Source organism: Mya arenaria, chromosome 6 (genome assembly GCF_026914265.1).
Source record: "Mya arenaria isolate MELC-2E11 chromosome 6, ASM2691426v1".
NCBI classification, from domain to species: Eukaryota; Metazoa; Mollusca; class Bivalvia; order Myida; family Myidae; genus Mya; species Mya arenaria.
The window spans coordinates 3146929-3162277 of record NC_069127.1 but is presented as its reverse complement, the minus strand read 5'-3'; the positions used below and the strand labels follow the sequence as shown (position 1 = coordinate 3162277).

General features: G+C 39.4%; 1 protein-coding gene across 2 annotated transcripts; it reads right to left on the bottom strand.

Annotated features, from left to right (window-relative positions):
• Positions 1 to 3004: 3004 nt before the first annotated feature.
• Positions 3005 to 14513, bottom strand: LOC128238485 (placenta-specific gene 8 protein-like). Of its 2 annotated transcripts, none has more exons than XM_052954448.1 (4): positions 14409 to 14513; positions 11180 to 11318; positions 8868 to 9007; positions 3005 to 3659 (listed from the first exon to the last, which is right to left on the bottom strand). In XM_052954448.1, the coding sequence occupies exons 2-4, from the start codon at positions 11295 to 11297 to the stop codon at positions 3567 to 3569; spliced, it is 351 nt and encodes a 116-aa protein (XP_052810408.1). In that variant the 5' UTR covers positions 11298 to 11318; positions 14409 to 14513; the 3' UTR covers positions 3005 to 3566. The 2 variants fall into 2 exon arrangements, with proteins under 2 accessions (XP_052810408.1, XP_052810409.1); XM_052954449.1 differs by having other exon boundaries at positions 14419 to 14506.
• Positions 14514 to 15349: the final 836 nt, after the last annotated feature.

Here is a 15349-nt window from a genome sequence, read left to right as displayed (position 1 = left end):
TACTCCAGTTCTAGACCAAACCCACGGAGCTAGACTTTACTCCGGTACAAGAATATGCCCCGGTACCAGACTATACACCCCGGCAGAAGACTATACTCCAGATACTAGACCATACCCCAATACAAGACAATACTTCCGGAACTAGACTATACATTGGTACAAGACTATACACCGCAACTACACTATACTTAAGGTACAAGACCATACTCCCGGTACAAGACTATACCCCGTAACTACACCATACTTCCGGTACAAGACCATATCCCAGGTACTAGACCATAATCCCGGTACTAGACTATACGCCGGTACTAGACTATACACCGGTACTAAACCCTACTACCGGTACAAAACTCAACGCCGGTACTAGACCATACCCCGGTACTAGACCCATACACCCGGTACAAGACTATACCCCGTTACCAGACTATTCTTCCGGTACTAAACCATACCCGCGTTTCTAACCAGTACCCCGGTACAAGACTATACACGGGTACTAAACTATACTCCCGTTACTATACAGAACGCCGGTACTACTAGTTACACTGTTATAGTAGCTGGGGTGTATATCACATACCCCCCTGTTACTAACAGTGTAACGAATATATCTCACCGAGTACCTTTTACAATAAGATTATATTAAGATATAATGTATTTGTTAAAAAAATATTCAGTGACGCTTAAATATTGTCTCAAAATTATATTTTAAGAAATACAAAAAGTTTATGTAATCAAGTTTATTTGGAATAAATACAATAACAATGTAAATATAGTAATAACATTGTTTGACAGCATATATATTTTCTCAGTAAGGTTACATTAAATTATAACTGTACAAGAAAGATGTATCACAGTCAATAAATGTAATAATAATGAAAACAACAACAGTTAGCTGTTTTTAACACTTATTTTTTAACAATTTCTTGAAGGTAACTCCTCAGCACATTTGCAGATTTCTTGTCGCATCGAAGCGTCTCTTCTGAATTTAGTTTTAACCTTTTTTTAGACAGATTCGTCACTTGTTGTGCTTGTAAACCGTTTTCTTAGTCGCCATTTTGTAACCATTGACTCATGTGAACAGTCGGTTACACACAACAGATTGCTTGAATAAAATCAATATTCAATAACGTGCATGAATTAGCTCCCCTACAGTGAAAAGATAAGCCGAGAGAGAAGTTACACATTTTACGGCCGCCATTTTGTTATGTCTTTGGGGAGTATGAAAGTTACAGGGGTGGTATGAATCATACTGGAAATTACAGGGGGGGGGGGGTATGGATTATACATGTCGTGCGCGTGACTGCTCTCGGCCAATCGGATAGCGTCATTCATGTAGGATGTGAGATATAAGACTATACCCAAATACTAAACTATACTCTCGGTACCAGACTATACCCCGGTACAAGACTTTACCCCGGTACTGGACCATACCAAGGTGCATGACTTTATCCCGGTAATAGATGTTACTCCCTATACAAGACTATACACCGGCACAATACTATACCCCGGCACAAGACTATACCCGGTACTTGATAATTCTCCCGGTACTAGACTTTAACCCCGGTACTAGACCATACCCCGGGTACAAGACCCTATCCCCAGACAATTACCCTGGAACTAGACCATACGCCAGGAACTGGACTATACTGTCGGTACTTGTCCATACCCCCGAGTACTGGGCTATAACCCGGTACTAGACCCTACATCCGATACTAGACCATACCCCGGTACTTGACATTCCCCCGGTACTACGCCATTTCCCTGGAATTAGTCCATACGCCCGGTACTGGACTATACTGTCAGTACTTGACCATACTCCAGGTACTAGATTATACTCCAGGTACTAAACCATATCCCCGGTACTAGACCATCAACCCCGGTACTATACCATATCTCCGGTACTAGACCATACCCCCGATACTAGACTAGACTGTCGGTACTAGACTATACTCTGGTACTAGAACGTACCCTGGTACTTGGCCCTAACCCGGTACTAAAACACCCCCCGGTACAACATCATATCCCCGGTACTAGACAATACCCCCGATACTACACCATACCCCCGTTACAAGACCATACTTCCAGTACTAGACCATACTCCCGGTATAAGACCATATTCCCGGTACTACACCATACCCCAGATACTAGACTATACTGTCGGTACCGGACTATACCCTCGATACTAGACCATACCCACGGTACAAGATCATACCCTGGTACTAGGCCATACTCCCGCTACTTGATCATACGCCCGGTTCAAGAACATACCCCCTTTACTAAACCATAACCCCGTACAAGACCATACCCCGTGTACTAGGCCACCCGCCTGTTTTAGACTATACCCCAGGTACTAGACCATACCCCCGGTACAAGACCATTTCCCCTAAACTAGGCCATACCCTGCCACCAGGCCATACTCCTTTACTAAACAATGTCCCCAGGATTGATTCATAACCCCCGGTACTATACTATACTTCTGCCACTAGACCAATCCTCTGGTACCATACTGTATCTCCGGTTCTAGGCCATCCCCGCGGTACAAGAGCATACATCGGCACTGTTCTAGGCAATATCCCAGGTTCTACATCTTACTTCACCTTAACCCTGGTACAAGGCTAAACCCCTGGTGCAAGAATATACCCCCGTAACTTGACTGAATCTTCTGGCAATCGCTGCCGCTATCCAAGATAAAACTTGGAAGAATAAACGAGAGTGTGTTTCTACAGTTTGTTTTATTGCATACGCACACAAACACAAATAATGTTTTATGTATAAATTTTATTCATTTTAGAATATCGTAGAATTTTAAATCTTGAAGTTACTTAACTGAATATAAGGGCAGACTTGAAAACGATCTCAAGATTGTGAGCTTATTTTCCAGCTGATTTATATATTGCAGTTGCATTAGGCTGTGATCTTCCAGGTGTTTCTGGCGTTAACTGACAAAAAGTTGTGGTCTCTTACAGAATAGCTTTGATCTCTTGTGTACCTTTTATCGCTAAGTGCATTCATACTTTTTGAAAAAAAGTTTTGGAAGAATAAATGTTGTTAGAAGAAAATCATTAATGTTACAGCTTCTACACCTAAGGCTAAGCTCATATTGATAGCCAAATTAAGATAACACGATCTGAACATGGTTCACGCAACTCAAATACCACCAAGTACGAACACTTCAATTATTAGAAAATAACCTCTTTATATTTGATTCACAAACGTATTTTTAACCTCATCTGCGTCAATTATTCTACCTTAACCTTTAAAATGTCATACAAAAACAGGTCGATGTAGAAGTAGAATTAAGCCAATTCGAGAATCCACATACTAGTATCGTTCAGTAAATAGTGTTATTGTCATGACTATCAAATTAATAAAACATAGTTCTCATGCTTTTATATCGCACGATTTATAAACAATATTTTGGAAACATATACAGACTAAACACTCGTAAAGTTTCTCTATTTAAAAAGAACAACATGCATCGTCTTGATTTATATGCAAGGAAAATGAAAGTGCATGATATCTCTTCGAAATCATTTCACTAACATAAATGGCCCGGACTGCTGGTCAAGTTAAAGGCCCATAGATTCCAGTTCTCTCTGCATCTGACAAATTGCACACAAGGGAAAGCACCACATCGCCATGCAGTCACAGCAGATGGAACCCTGAAAGAGACGGACATAAAAATTTTGCCACGAAATCACGACATATGGAAACCTTAAACAGACGCGATAATTGTTATTGCCATGTAGTAATGGCAGACGGATTCCTAAAGTTAACGGGCATAACATTTATTGCCATGGGGTCACCGCAGATGGATCCCTAATCAGACGGGCATAACTTTTATTGTAATGCAGTCACAACAGGTGGACCATGAAACAGACGGGCATATCATTTATTGCCATACAATCACCCTGAAACAGACGGGCATATTATTTTCTGCCATGCAGTCTCCACAGGTGGACCATGAAACAGGTAAGCATATTGTTTATTGCCATGCAGACTCCACAAGGTCGACCATGAAACAGACGGGCATACCATTTATTACCATGCAGTCACCACAGGTCGACCTTGAAACAGACGGGCATACCATTTATTACCATGCAGTCACCACAGGTCGAACATGAAACAGACGGGCATAACATTTATTGCCATGTAGTCACCACAGGTCGACCATGAAACAGACGGGCATAACATTTATTGCCATGTAGTCACCACAGGTCGACCATGAAACAGACGGGCATAACATTTATTGCCATGTAGTCACCACAGGTCGACCATGAAACAGACGGGCATAACATTTATTGCAATGTAGTCACCACAGGTCGACCATGAAACAGACGGGCATATTGTTTATTGCAATGCAATCTCCACAAGATCGACCATGAAACAGACGGGCATATTGTTTATTGCAATGCAATCTCCACAAGATCGACCATGAAACAGACGGGCATATTGTTTATTGCAATGCAATCTCCACAGGTCGACCATGAAACAGACGGGCATATTGTTTATTGCAATGCAATCTCCACAAGATCGACCATGAAACAGACGGGCATGTTGTTTATTGCAATGCAATCTCCACAAGATCGACCATGAAACAGACGGGCATATTGTTTATTGCAATGCAATCTCCACAGGTCGACCATGAAACAGACGGGCATATTGTTTATTGCAATGCAATCTCCACAAGATTGACCATGAAACAGACGGGCATATTGTTTATTGCAATGCAATCTCCACAAGATCGACCATGAAACAGACGGGCATAACATTTATTGCCATGGAACCTCCACAGGTCGACCATGAAATAGACGGACATATCATTTTTATGCCATGAAATCACCAATGGATGACTTTGAAACAGACGGGCATAACATTCATTGCCATGCAGTCACCGCAAATGGAACCTTAAAACAGACGGACATGACGTTTATTGCCATGCAGTCACCGCAGATGGAACCTCGAAACAGATGGGTATAGTAGTGCCTGCCATGCAGTCACCGCAGATTGATCCCTGAAAAAGACGTGTATAACAATTATTACCATGCAATCATTGCATCCCTGAATCGCACGTGAATAACAGTCATTTTTATGCATTTACCGCAGACAGAGCCCTGAAACATGCGTATGTTATAGTCATTACCACGCAATCATCGCAAATAAAGCCCAGAACAGAGTTGTAAAAAATCATCACATTGCAGTCACCGCAGATGGAACCCTTAAACAGATCGGTATAACAGTTATTGCCATGCAGTCACCGCAGGGGGAACCCCAAAACATACGGGTAAAACAGTTATTGACTTGCAGTCACTGCAGATAGAACCCTGAAACATACGGGTAAAACAGTTATTGCCATGCAGTCACCGCAGAAGGAACCCTGAAACATACGGGTAAAACCGTTATTGACATGCAGTCACCGCACATGGAACCCTAAAACAGATGGGTAAAACCGTTATTGACATGCAGTCACCGCATATGGAACCATGCAAGACATGGGTCTCAAACATGCGATACAAGAGTCTGAAACATGCAAGAAATCAGTCTGAAACGTACAAGACACGATTCTGACACATGCAAGACACGAGTTTGAAATATTCGAGACAGGAGTCTTAAACATTCAAAACTAGAATCCGAAACTTGCAAGACATGGGTCTTAAACATGCGAGACACGAGTCTTAAACATACAAATCACTAGTTGTGATTCAAACGAGACACGAGTCTTAAACATGCAAGAGAAGAGTCTCAAGCATGCAAGACACGTGTCTGAAACATGCAAGTCATGGGTCTCATACATGCGAGACACGAGTCTTAAACATACAAATTACTAGTTGTGATTCAAACGTGACACGAGTCTTAAACATGCAAGAGTAGAGTCTCAAGCATGCAAGACACGTGTCGGAATCATGCAAAACAAAAGTCTGAACACATTGATTTATGATTGAAAATACTAGCTTATAGGTTAATTTCTTTCTTAGAACTGTGGTTTGATTTATTTTTGGCATCTTCAATACGTTCAACGTCAAAGATTAAAAGCACACTGTCACTGGCAGTTTCTCATTACATTTCTGATTGCCATTGAATACACATATTTTATCTCTGGCAGTTATGAAATACATCTTCGTAATATAGAGTAAAATGCATAAAAGGCAGCTTGTTGTCTATGGGACGTACTTGGTCCTTAAATTTTAGTGAATAATTGACAAGTACTTTTTTATATTAATAATTCATTTTATACAGCTTGCAAATATGACCAATAGTTTGCATAGAATTTGGAAAAATAATTAGATATGCCCCGACCAGTCTCCCATATTGTGAGTTTTAAACATACAAGACACGACACTCAAACATGCAAGGCACGAGACTCAAACATGCAAGGTACGGGTCTGAAACATGCAGGACATGTCTCGAAACATACAGGACACGTGTCTGAAACATGCAAGGCGCGAATCTGAAACAAGCAAGAAAAGAGTCGAAAACATGTAAGACACGAGTCTCAAACATACAAGGCACGAGTCTGAAACATGCAGGACACGTGTCTGACACATGCAAGGCGCGAATCTGAAACAAACAAGACACGTGTCTGAAACATGCAAGGCGCGAATGTGAAACAAGCAAGACACGTGTCTGAAACATGCAAGGCGCGAATCTGAAACATGCAAGGCACTTGTCTTAAACATGCAAGACATGAATCTGAAACATGCAAAGCACGAGACTCAAGCATGCCAGGCACGAGGCTCAAACATGTAAGACACGAGACTCAAACATACAAAGCACGAAACTTAAACATGCAAGACACGAGACTCAAACATGCGAGGCACGGGTCTGAAACATGTAAGACACGAGTCTCAAACATGCAAGGTCCAGGTCTTAAATATGTAAGACACGAGTCTCAAACATGCAAGGCACGGGTCTTAAACATGCAAGACACGTGTCTGAAACATGCAAGGCACGAATCTGAAACAAGCAAGACACATGTTTTAAACATGCAAGGCACTTGTCTTAAACATGCAAGACATGAGTCTAAAACATGCAAGACACGAGTTGCAAACATGCAAGACACGAGTCTGAAACATGCAAGACACGATTTTGAAACATGCAAGACATGGATCCGAAACATGTGAGACACTAGTCTCAAACATGCAAGACACGAGACTCAAACATGCAAGGCACGAGTCCCAAAATCCAAGACACGAGTCCCAAAATCAAAGACACGAGTCCCAAACATGCAAGACAAGAGTCCCAAACATGCTTGCTGCGGGTCTAATTCATGCAAGACACGAGTCTAATACATTGAAGACAACAGCCTGAAACACGCAAAACACGAAAAAGGGAAATGTCTCGCACAAACAATGTCAACTGAAACTTCTTAATTTTAAGTGCATGTTTATGCAAGCAACGAGTTCAGCGCGAAACAAACAAACCGAAACTTCTTCAATTTCAGTGCAGCTTCGTGCATATATATTTAGCAATCTCACATAATAATATTTGAATCTTATAGGCGGTCTTGATTGGTAAGGAATTAAGGCTCACATCCATATAAGTATATTCAATTGAGCTTTTTCAAGTGTTTATGATTGAAAACACTAGCTTATAATTTAATGTCTTTCTAAGGACTGTGGTTAGATTTATTTTTGGCATCTTCAATACGTTCAACGTCAAAGATAAAACGCACACTGTCATTCGCAGTTTCTCATTACATTTCTGATTGCCATTGGATACACATATTTTATCTTTGGCAGTAATGAAATAAATCTTCATATTAATATAGAGTAAAATGCATTAAGGACAGTTTGTTGTCTACGTAACGTACATGGTCCTTAAATTTTAGTGAATAATTGACTACTTTTTATATAAATAATTCATATTATACAGATTGCAAATACAACCAATACTTTGTATAGAATTTGGTACAATAATTAGAAATGCCCCGACCAGTCTCCGATATTGTGATACAACTACATGTATTTCTATTTTTGGTATTGCATGTAATACAAATCACTTTGCGTTTTTTCATAAAAAAACAACAGCAAAAATAAAATCTTATAAGTAATTGTCCTAGTAGTAGTCTTAAGGTTGATCAGGGACATGTTACTTTATATTTACCAGAAACAACGAGCGTGCTAAACCCGACTCTCGTCAAAACTATACATCGATAAAACCTCGTCTTGGAACTAGATGTGGCTATTTTGTCAAAAACGCACCGCGACATATTACGATGTTTGATCAGCGAATCGCGATATATCGTTTGAAAAAGATACATAATGCATGGCAAAATTCTTGTTTTCTTTCGTGTTTTATATCATACTTCTTCCACTTCCTGTTTAGATAACCTGTTAATAGGACATATTGATGGATATGTATTTGTCCTTGCTCGTTGTGTATCTTTGTCTTGTCACCGGTTTGTCTATAATAATTTATTTACATTATATAACTTGACGCTTGTCATTATTAACCTCGATTAAGTTTTGTGGGTGGATTAGTATTTTCTCTTAATATTTTTTTTCTTATCTGCGTCAGTATAAGGATATTGCGACAGAATCACATTTTCTTTCCAATATACATTTGTATAATTATTATAACGGTATACACAAATAACACGATTTAAGAACACCTTCCTTACCATAATATGTACCCGAGAGCCAGTAAATACAAGGGTTTAACGTACGCTTCCCGTCCATGTTAAGATGTTACACTTTCGTATTACATCAAATGTGTCTGAATGCGTCCAAGGGTCCTCGTGCGTGCACTGAAAGCCAGTAGGCCAACAGGGACAAGCCAGTACATGCACATATAATATTCCGTCCGAATGGAGATATTACAAACACATTCATTCTCCATGTATAAATAATATATTCATACTCTCAACGTACCCGAATACCTCCAAGGGTCCTGATGCGAGCCCTGAGAGCCAGGAGTCCCCCAGGGACAAACCAGGGCATGCACATACATTCTCCCGCCCGTGTCGAGATGTTACAGATGGCGCACGGCAGGCAACAATACGTCAGCAAAACTGGCAATAGTAATGGTTTCCTTAGCTTTGTGTACAGAAAAAACTATATATTTGATGATTGATAATACAATGATTAAAATTTTTATTGTTCAGCAAAATATTACAACAATAATGATTAACAAAAATGCCTTAATGACATGCTTGTGGCTAAACATTTAAATCTATTTTCTTTTGCAATTATAGACTTCTGTTTAAGAGGAATTCTTATTCAGCTGAAAAACGGTTTACAGACAAGCTCTTATCCTAGGAGCTGATACAGCTTAGACTATAAGTATCTTCCATGGACGAAAGTGTAAGATAGGTTCATCCCAACCCAAGGGTGTTTTGCGGAAACGAGGTTTACCGAGTTTCCGCATAACACCCTGGGCGAGGGTCGGGATAACCCTGTCTTACATGAGCGGCTATGGTAGATGCTTTTTCTTCAACCTCAGTTAAACAAAATAAAGTTAAAATGTATTTTTTCGTTGGAACTTTTTTGTGCGTAGTAAAAATAAATGCGTATATATTTGTGAGTGTTCGTGGTTGTTATGGATATGCGCGTAGTGATTCAGATTGTGTTAATAGTCAAAACGTTCTTGAAATAGTTCTGAGTAGAATGAATCATTATTTCTTGAATGGAGATTGGACACGATTTTATGGTGCCATTTGAAGCGAGAAATAATTAATTAGGAATCTAAATATAGCCACAAGACAACGTTTTCATGATGCTACAACGACGGTCTTCAACAAGGGTTGTAATTGCGTGATGACAATAAAAGAAGGAGTTCCATACGGGAACTTGTTTTATCTCTGCTCGTGGGCAAGATTATAAGTATCTTCCATGGCCGAGAGTGTAAGATATGTTCATTCCGACCCGAGCGTAGGGTGTTTTGCGGAAACGAGGTTTACCGAGTTTCCGCAAAACACCCTGCACGAGGGTCGGGATGAACCTATCTTACACGAGCGGCTATGGTAGATGCTTTTTCTCCCACCTCAGTTAAATAAAATTAAGTAAAAATGATTTTTTTTTCTGGAACTCTTTTGTGCTTAGTGAAAATAATTGCGTATGGGTATGCGATAATTCGTGGTTGTCATGGATATACGCGCAGTGATTCAGAGTATGTAAATTGTCTGATCGGTCTAAGTTCTAAGAAGAGTGAAGCATTATTTCTCGAAAGGTGCGTGAAAACAGTTTTCTGGTGACATATTAAGCGAGAAATAATTAACTAGCTTTCTAAATATTGCCACAAGACAAGGTTTCCATGATGCGCTTCAAACAGACGCTACAGACGACAGTCTTCAACAAGGGAGGTAATTACAAGGTGGTGACCATTAAAAGAAGTTCCATACGGGCATTTTATCTTCGCCCGTGGGCAAGATAAGAATTTCTAGCATGGTTAAATTAATGGATCTATTTATCTGAGGTGGGAGAAAAGAATTTCAAGCATGGTCGAATTTTTGGATCTACTTGTCTGAGGTGGAAGAAAAATTTTGTACGACCTGGCATCTCGATCTGATCTTATCTTATCTCTATCGACTGTACCAGATTGTTTAAAAATATGAAAATTTAAAGGAATAAGTAAGGAGATTAGAGCGCATAAAGACTTTAAAGTTGTAAACTAGAAATGTAGACAAATCTGAATAATCATGGCAAACACATTAATCTATTTTGTTTGAAAATTAGCACATTTCTATGATTGATCAAGTTATTGCTATAAATATATATACATATTGTTTTCATCCGAATGGATCAGTGTAAGGAACTTGCCATTTAAATGTGCTGTCTTATACTTTTATTAAATTTCTAATGCTTGCTATTGGAAAACTAATGAAAAAGGGACACAAGGAGTCATTTTCTATTTTAGGAGCCATTTGTTTTTGCTGACCGATCATGTGGCCCTCTCACCCATCACAATTGCGTTTACGTGCGGAGTATGTAATATTTTGCATAATTAACACCATCTCATATCTACACACGTACGTCATATAAAAAGATAAAAATGTAAAAAATGAAATTCAGTTGATTGCCAAAGTATTCACCGGGTATTAAATGTAGCCTCTAAATGATACACACTCTACTTGACCGAGCTAAGGACTTTAAATATATCTTCAACATAACCAGATAACATTAATTGATACGACTATGTACAGAGTGACCCGTCGTTACAAGGGAATCTTAGTACTGTTACTCACATGATTTGCAGTCGGAGAAGCAGGAACATATCCCGCTAGTCCAGTCCCTGTGGCCTTGGACGGACCCGATCAGCATTTGTCTGCCCACCGGCTGCTGGGTTACCACTATGGTAGTCATCTGTGTTGTTGCCGGTATAGCCTGCAACAATTTGCGTTATGATGATAGACCACTTAATAAATTTCCTATATTGTATGATGAAATGATTTGCACTCGAAATAACACTGATTTATATTGTTTCACGATTCTCAACACCATATATGGGGTGAAAGTTCAACTCGTGAATTAAACATTAAACAACATAAGAAACAATCTTTTCTTGTTACAACAAAGAAGAACTGGTTGAACGTAACCACTATGTATTCGATAAAGTTGCACATTCGCGCGGAGCAGTACAAACAATGTGGGGAAATGTTGAAAATAAAAACGTCATTCGGAGCTCCTCGGCCATTTTTTTTCAAAAACAACCTCGGATGTATGCCGGTACATCAGTTAAAGCAGTTCGTAAATTTTTGAATTAAATCATTTAAGAAATGTAGTGTTTTATAATTGTATTTATTGATATAAGTTTAAACTGATTGCCATTGAAGTATATTATTACAAACATAATTAAGATTTCCAAGAGTAAAGTCATAAAGTTTAACTGCTAAATAAAATCACTACGCGATCTACTTGCAGCGGACTTAAACGTTCCTCTTTTTTAGTATGTAAACCGTCCAAATACATCCGAGGTTGTTTTTGAAAAAAATGGCCGAGGAGTTCCGAATGATAAAAACGTATATCAAGTAGATCCAGCATGTGCAGCACGGTCTTTTTATCTACGAACCATTTAGCATCAAAACCTACAAAGATGGAAAGTAGCAAATAGTATGATGTGGATAAACCATGCTTATAAATACGCGGCGTCATGACTTAATAAAAAGAGAAAAAAACATTCATTACTGTGACGTCACTTCCTAATTCATGTCCTTTGCCCTTATGCATACGTTATGATAGAAGTCAGCACCGAAGCCAATGAATTCCTCTTGATGGGTGAGGTTACACTAGCCTTGTTTGTGAGCACATCCTAGTTTGTTGAAATACAAGTTCAACCCAACGTTTGTGTCTTCAAAATAACCACGAAAACAGTATCTACTCACCGCCATGTTACAATTGCGGAGTTTGCCTGTGTTCTCCTAATTTCTTTTGATGTTTTTTTTTTATCTTTGTGTCATTTAACAGAATTCTAGTTCGTGCGGTTGATTTCTTTTGGCTACAGCTGGTGTTTGTGCCTACACCACAGACATAAGACTTATTTAATCGTGTTAAGTATACGTATTACGTCAAAACCTGCTTGTACATGATAATATATTTTAAGTTGTTTTAAGGTCTTTAATGGGAAAAAATATTTGACTATGTGAGCTTATAAGAGTTATACCAAAATCAAGATTTGATTAATTCGAAATAACATATAGATTTAGAATGTATATCTTTTCTCGTTTACGACAACCCTATGTATAAAACACATGTCGTACATGCCGGTGTCGCGCAAAAATGAACATTCACATTGTTTCCCACTCGAGATGCGTATGTCGATGGTCGTGAAGATTAGAGGCGGCTTTCAAAAGAAAATGTGGCCCTATGATTTGTATTCCTTGTAAGAAACTGGTACAGTTTTGATTAAGCATGCCTTTGTTTTGTTTTACACCATGAAACCCTCTGAAGTTTTACTCCTACATATATAAAGGAATGAATTGCGGGATGGATGTCATTATCTAGGTATGATCGCAATTGGGCTGGTCAAAGTGTGTGGAGTCCGAAGGACTTTAGACTGAAGAAAGCATTCAACTTTGGGCGATGGCTTTGGAATTTTAATCTTGAGTCAACGTTAAACACGGTTTTCATTTCACATCGCAGTAATTCAGATGGCTATATAAGTAAACCGTGCAAACAAGTCTCCAAACAGCTAAAACACCATGATTGAATGAAGGTAAGAAATATCTGCCGAAAACATGATTTAGTGCAAATGTTCATGCAATCATTTTCGAGTTATTTGTTCTTGAAATGTGAATACTGATGGAGTCCGTGTATTGGGCGTCGACGGTGTTAAACCTACCACGATGTGATTGGCTGTCGACGGTGTTTTACCTACCACGATGTGATTGGCTGTCGACGGTGTTTCACTTACCACGATGTGATTGGCTGTCGACGGTGTTTCACTACCACGATGTGATTGGATGTCGACGGTGTTTCACTACCACGATGTGATTGGCTGTCGACGGTGTTTTACCTACCACGATGTGATTTTGTGTCGACGGTGTTTCATTACCACGTTGTGATTGGCTGTCGACGGTGTTTTACCTACCACGATGTGATTGGGTGTCGACGGTGTTACACCTACCTTAGTGCCAATGGGCGTCGACGCTGTTACACCTACCATAGTGCCAATGGGCGTCGACGGTGTTACACCTACCATAGTGCCAATGGGCGTCGACGGTGTTACACCTACCATAGTGCCAATGGGCGTCGACGGTGTTACACCTACCATAGTGCCAATGGGCGTCGACGGTGTTACACCTACCATAGTGCCAATGGGCTTCGGCGGTGTTACACCTACCATAGTGCCAATGGGCGTCGACGGTGTTACACCTACCATAGTGCCAATGGGCTTCGGCGGTGTTACACCTACCATAGTGCCAATGGGCGTCGACGGTGTTACACCTACATAGTGCCAATGGGCGTCGACGGTGTTACACCTACCATAGTGCCAATGGGCGTCGACGGTGTTACACCTACCATAGTGCCAATGGGCGTCGACGGTGTTAAACCTACCATGGTGTCATTGGGCGTCGACGGTGTTAAACCTACCATGGTGTCATTGGGCACTAGACAGCCTCAATTTTGAGACCATTACTTTCACATGTTTAGTGTTATTACTATTTTCCAAATCTACTTGGGGTGTTGATGTTTGATAAAAAAGTACTGGAACAATATTTTTATTCTTTATGAACGTGATTCTTGAAATAAAGTATGTGAAATAAATAATTAATTAATAAGATGAAATTTGGAAGCATAACGTCGATATATTTAGGTAAACAACAACAACAACATAGCGTGATTGTGTGATGTTTCAATATATTATATTTTTGATAAATGCTTAGAAATACTTAATATATATCTTCAAAAAGAAGGAAAAGTTGTTTTCAACACTTTCATAGTTAAAAGAAATAAAGTAAAATAATAATTTCATACCAATGCTTACTTTTCCGAAAATTCCTTAAGATGTCTGAAACTATCCCTTCAATAGTATTGCATGCTCACCGGGCGATTCACTTTGCTGAAATGACTAAACCGCCGGGCTATCATTCATAAGTTTGACCCGGGTAAAGGGAAGGGTTCGTATCTAATAGAGTACTATCGAAGTGTATTAACGTCGTGCGATAAAATCATTACATACCTTATTATATTACATATATTACATACCTATGCTGTCATGTTTTTTAAAATGAATACGCAACAGTCATGCGACGCCGGTTCGACGTCGAAAAGACGTCAGTTTCTCGTCTTGACGACGACAACAACAAATCGTACGACTTATCTACGAGGTATGCAAAGTTTAAATAAGTTTGCCCATTTAATGATCCGTCGGCACTTATGTCAATTTGATGCCTGGTGACCCCATATAAAAATATATCATTCGTATTTTTGTGTTGGCGGCAAATGGCTTTTCTTGAAATATATCATGACTAAAAATGTGTTTTTGGAATATTTAATTATTTCTTTTACGTACCTTTTCTCTAAAAGTCAAACCCATTCACATGATATGAAATAATATAAGTCCCCCTGCATCAAAAAGTGCACGCTATTGTTCAAAAGATATCTTATGCCGGCGCTAGGATGTGGTATCGACCAAAATGTGACGTCTAACGGACTTCTATTCATGGAATAATGTTGACGAAAAAAATATTTGTTCCGATCCAAATCCCCGACGTCTAACCGACGCCAAAATCCAAAGTCTAAAAGAATAACTCATTGGAATAAAGCCGATGTTAGGAAACCGATCAAAATCCGACTTCAAACCGAAATCTATTCCTTCCTAAAGCCGACGATAAGATCGTGATACCAACCCCATTCCAACGTTTATTCCTAGAATGAAGCCGAAGTGAAGATACGTACCAACTTCAAACCTTCAA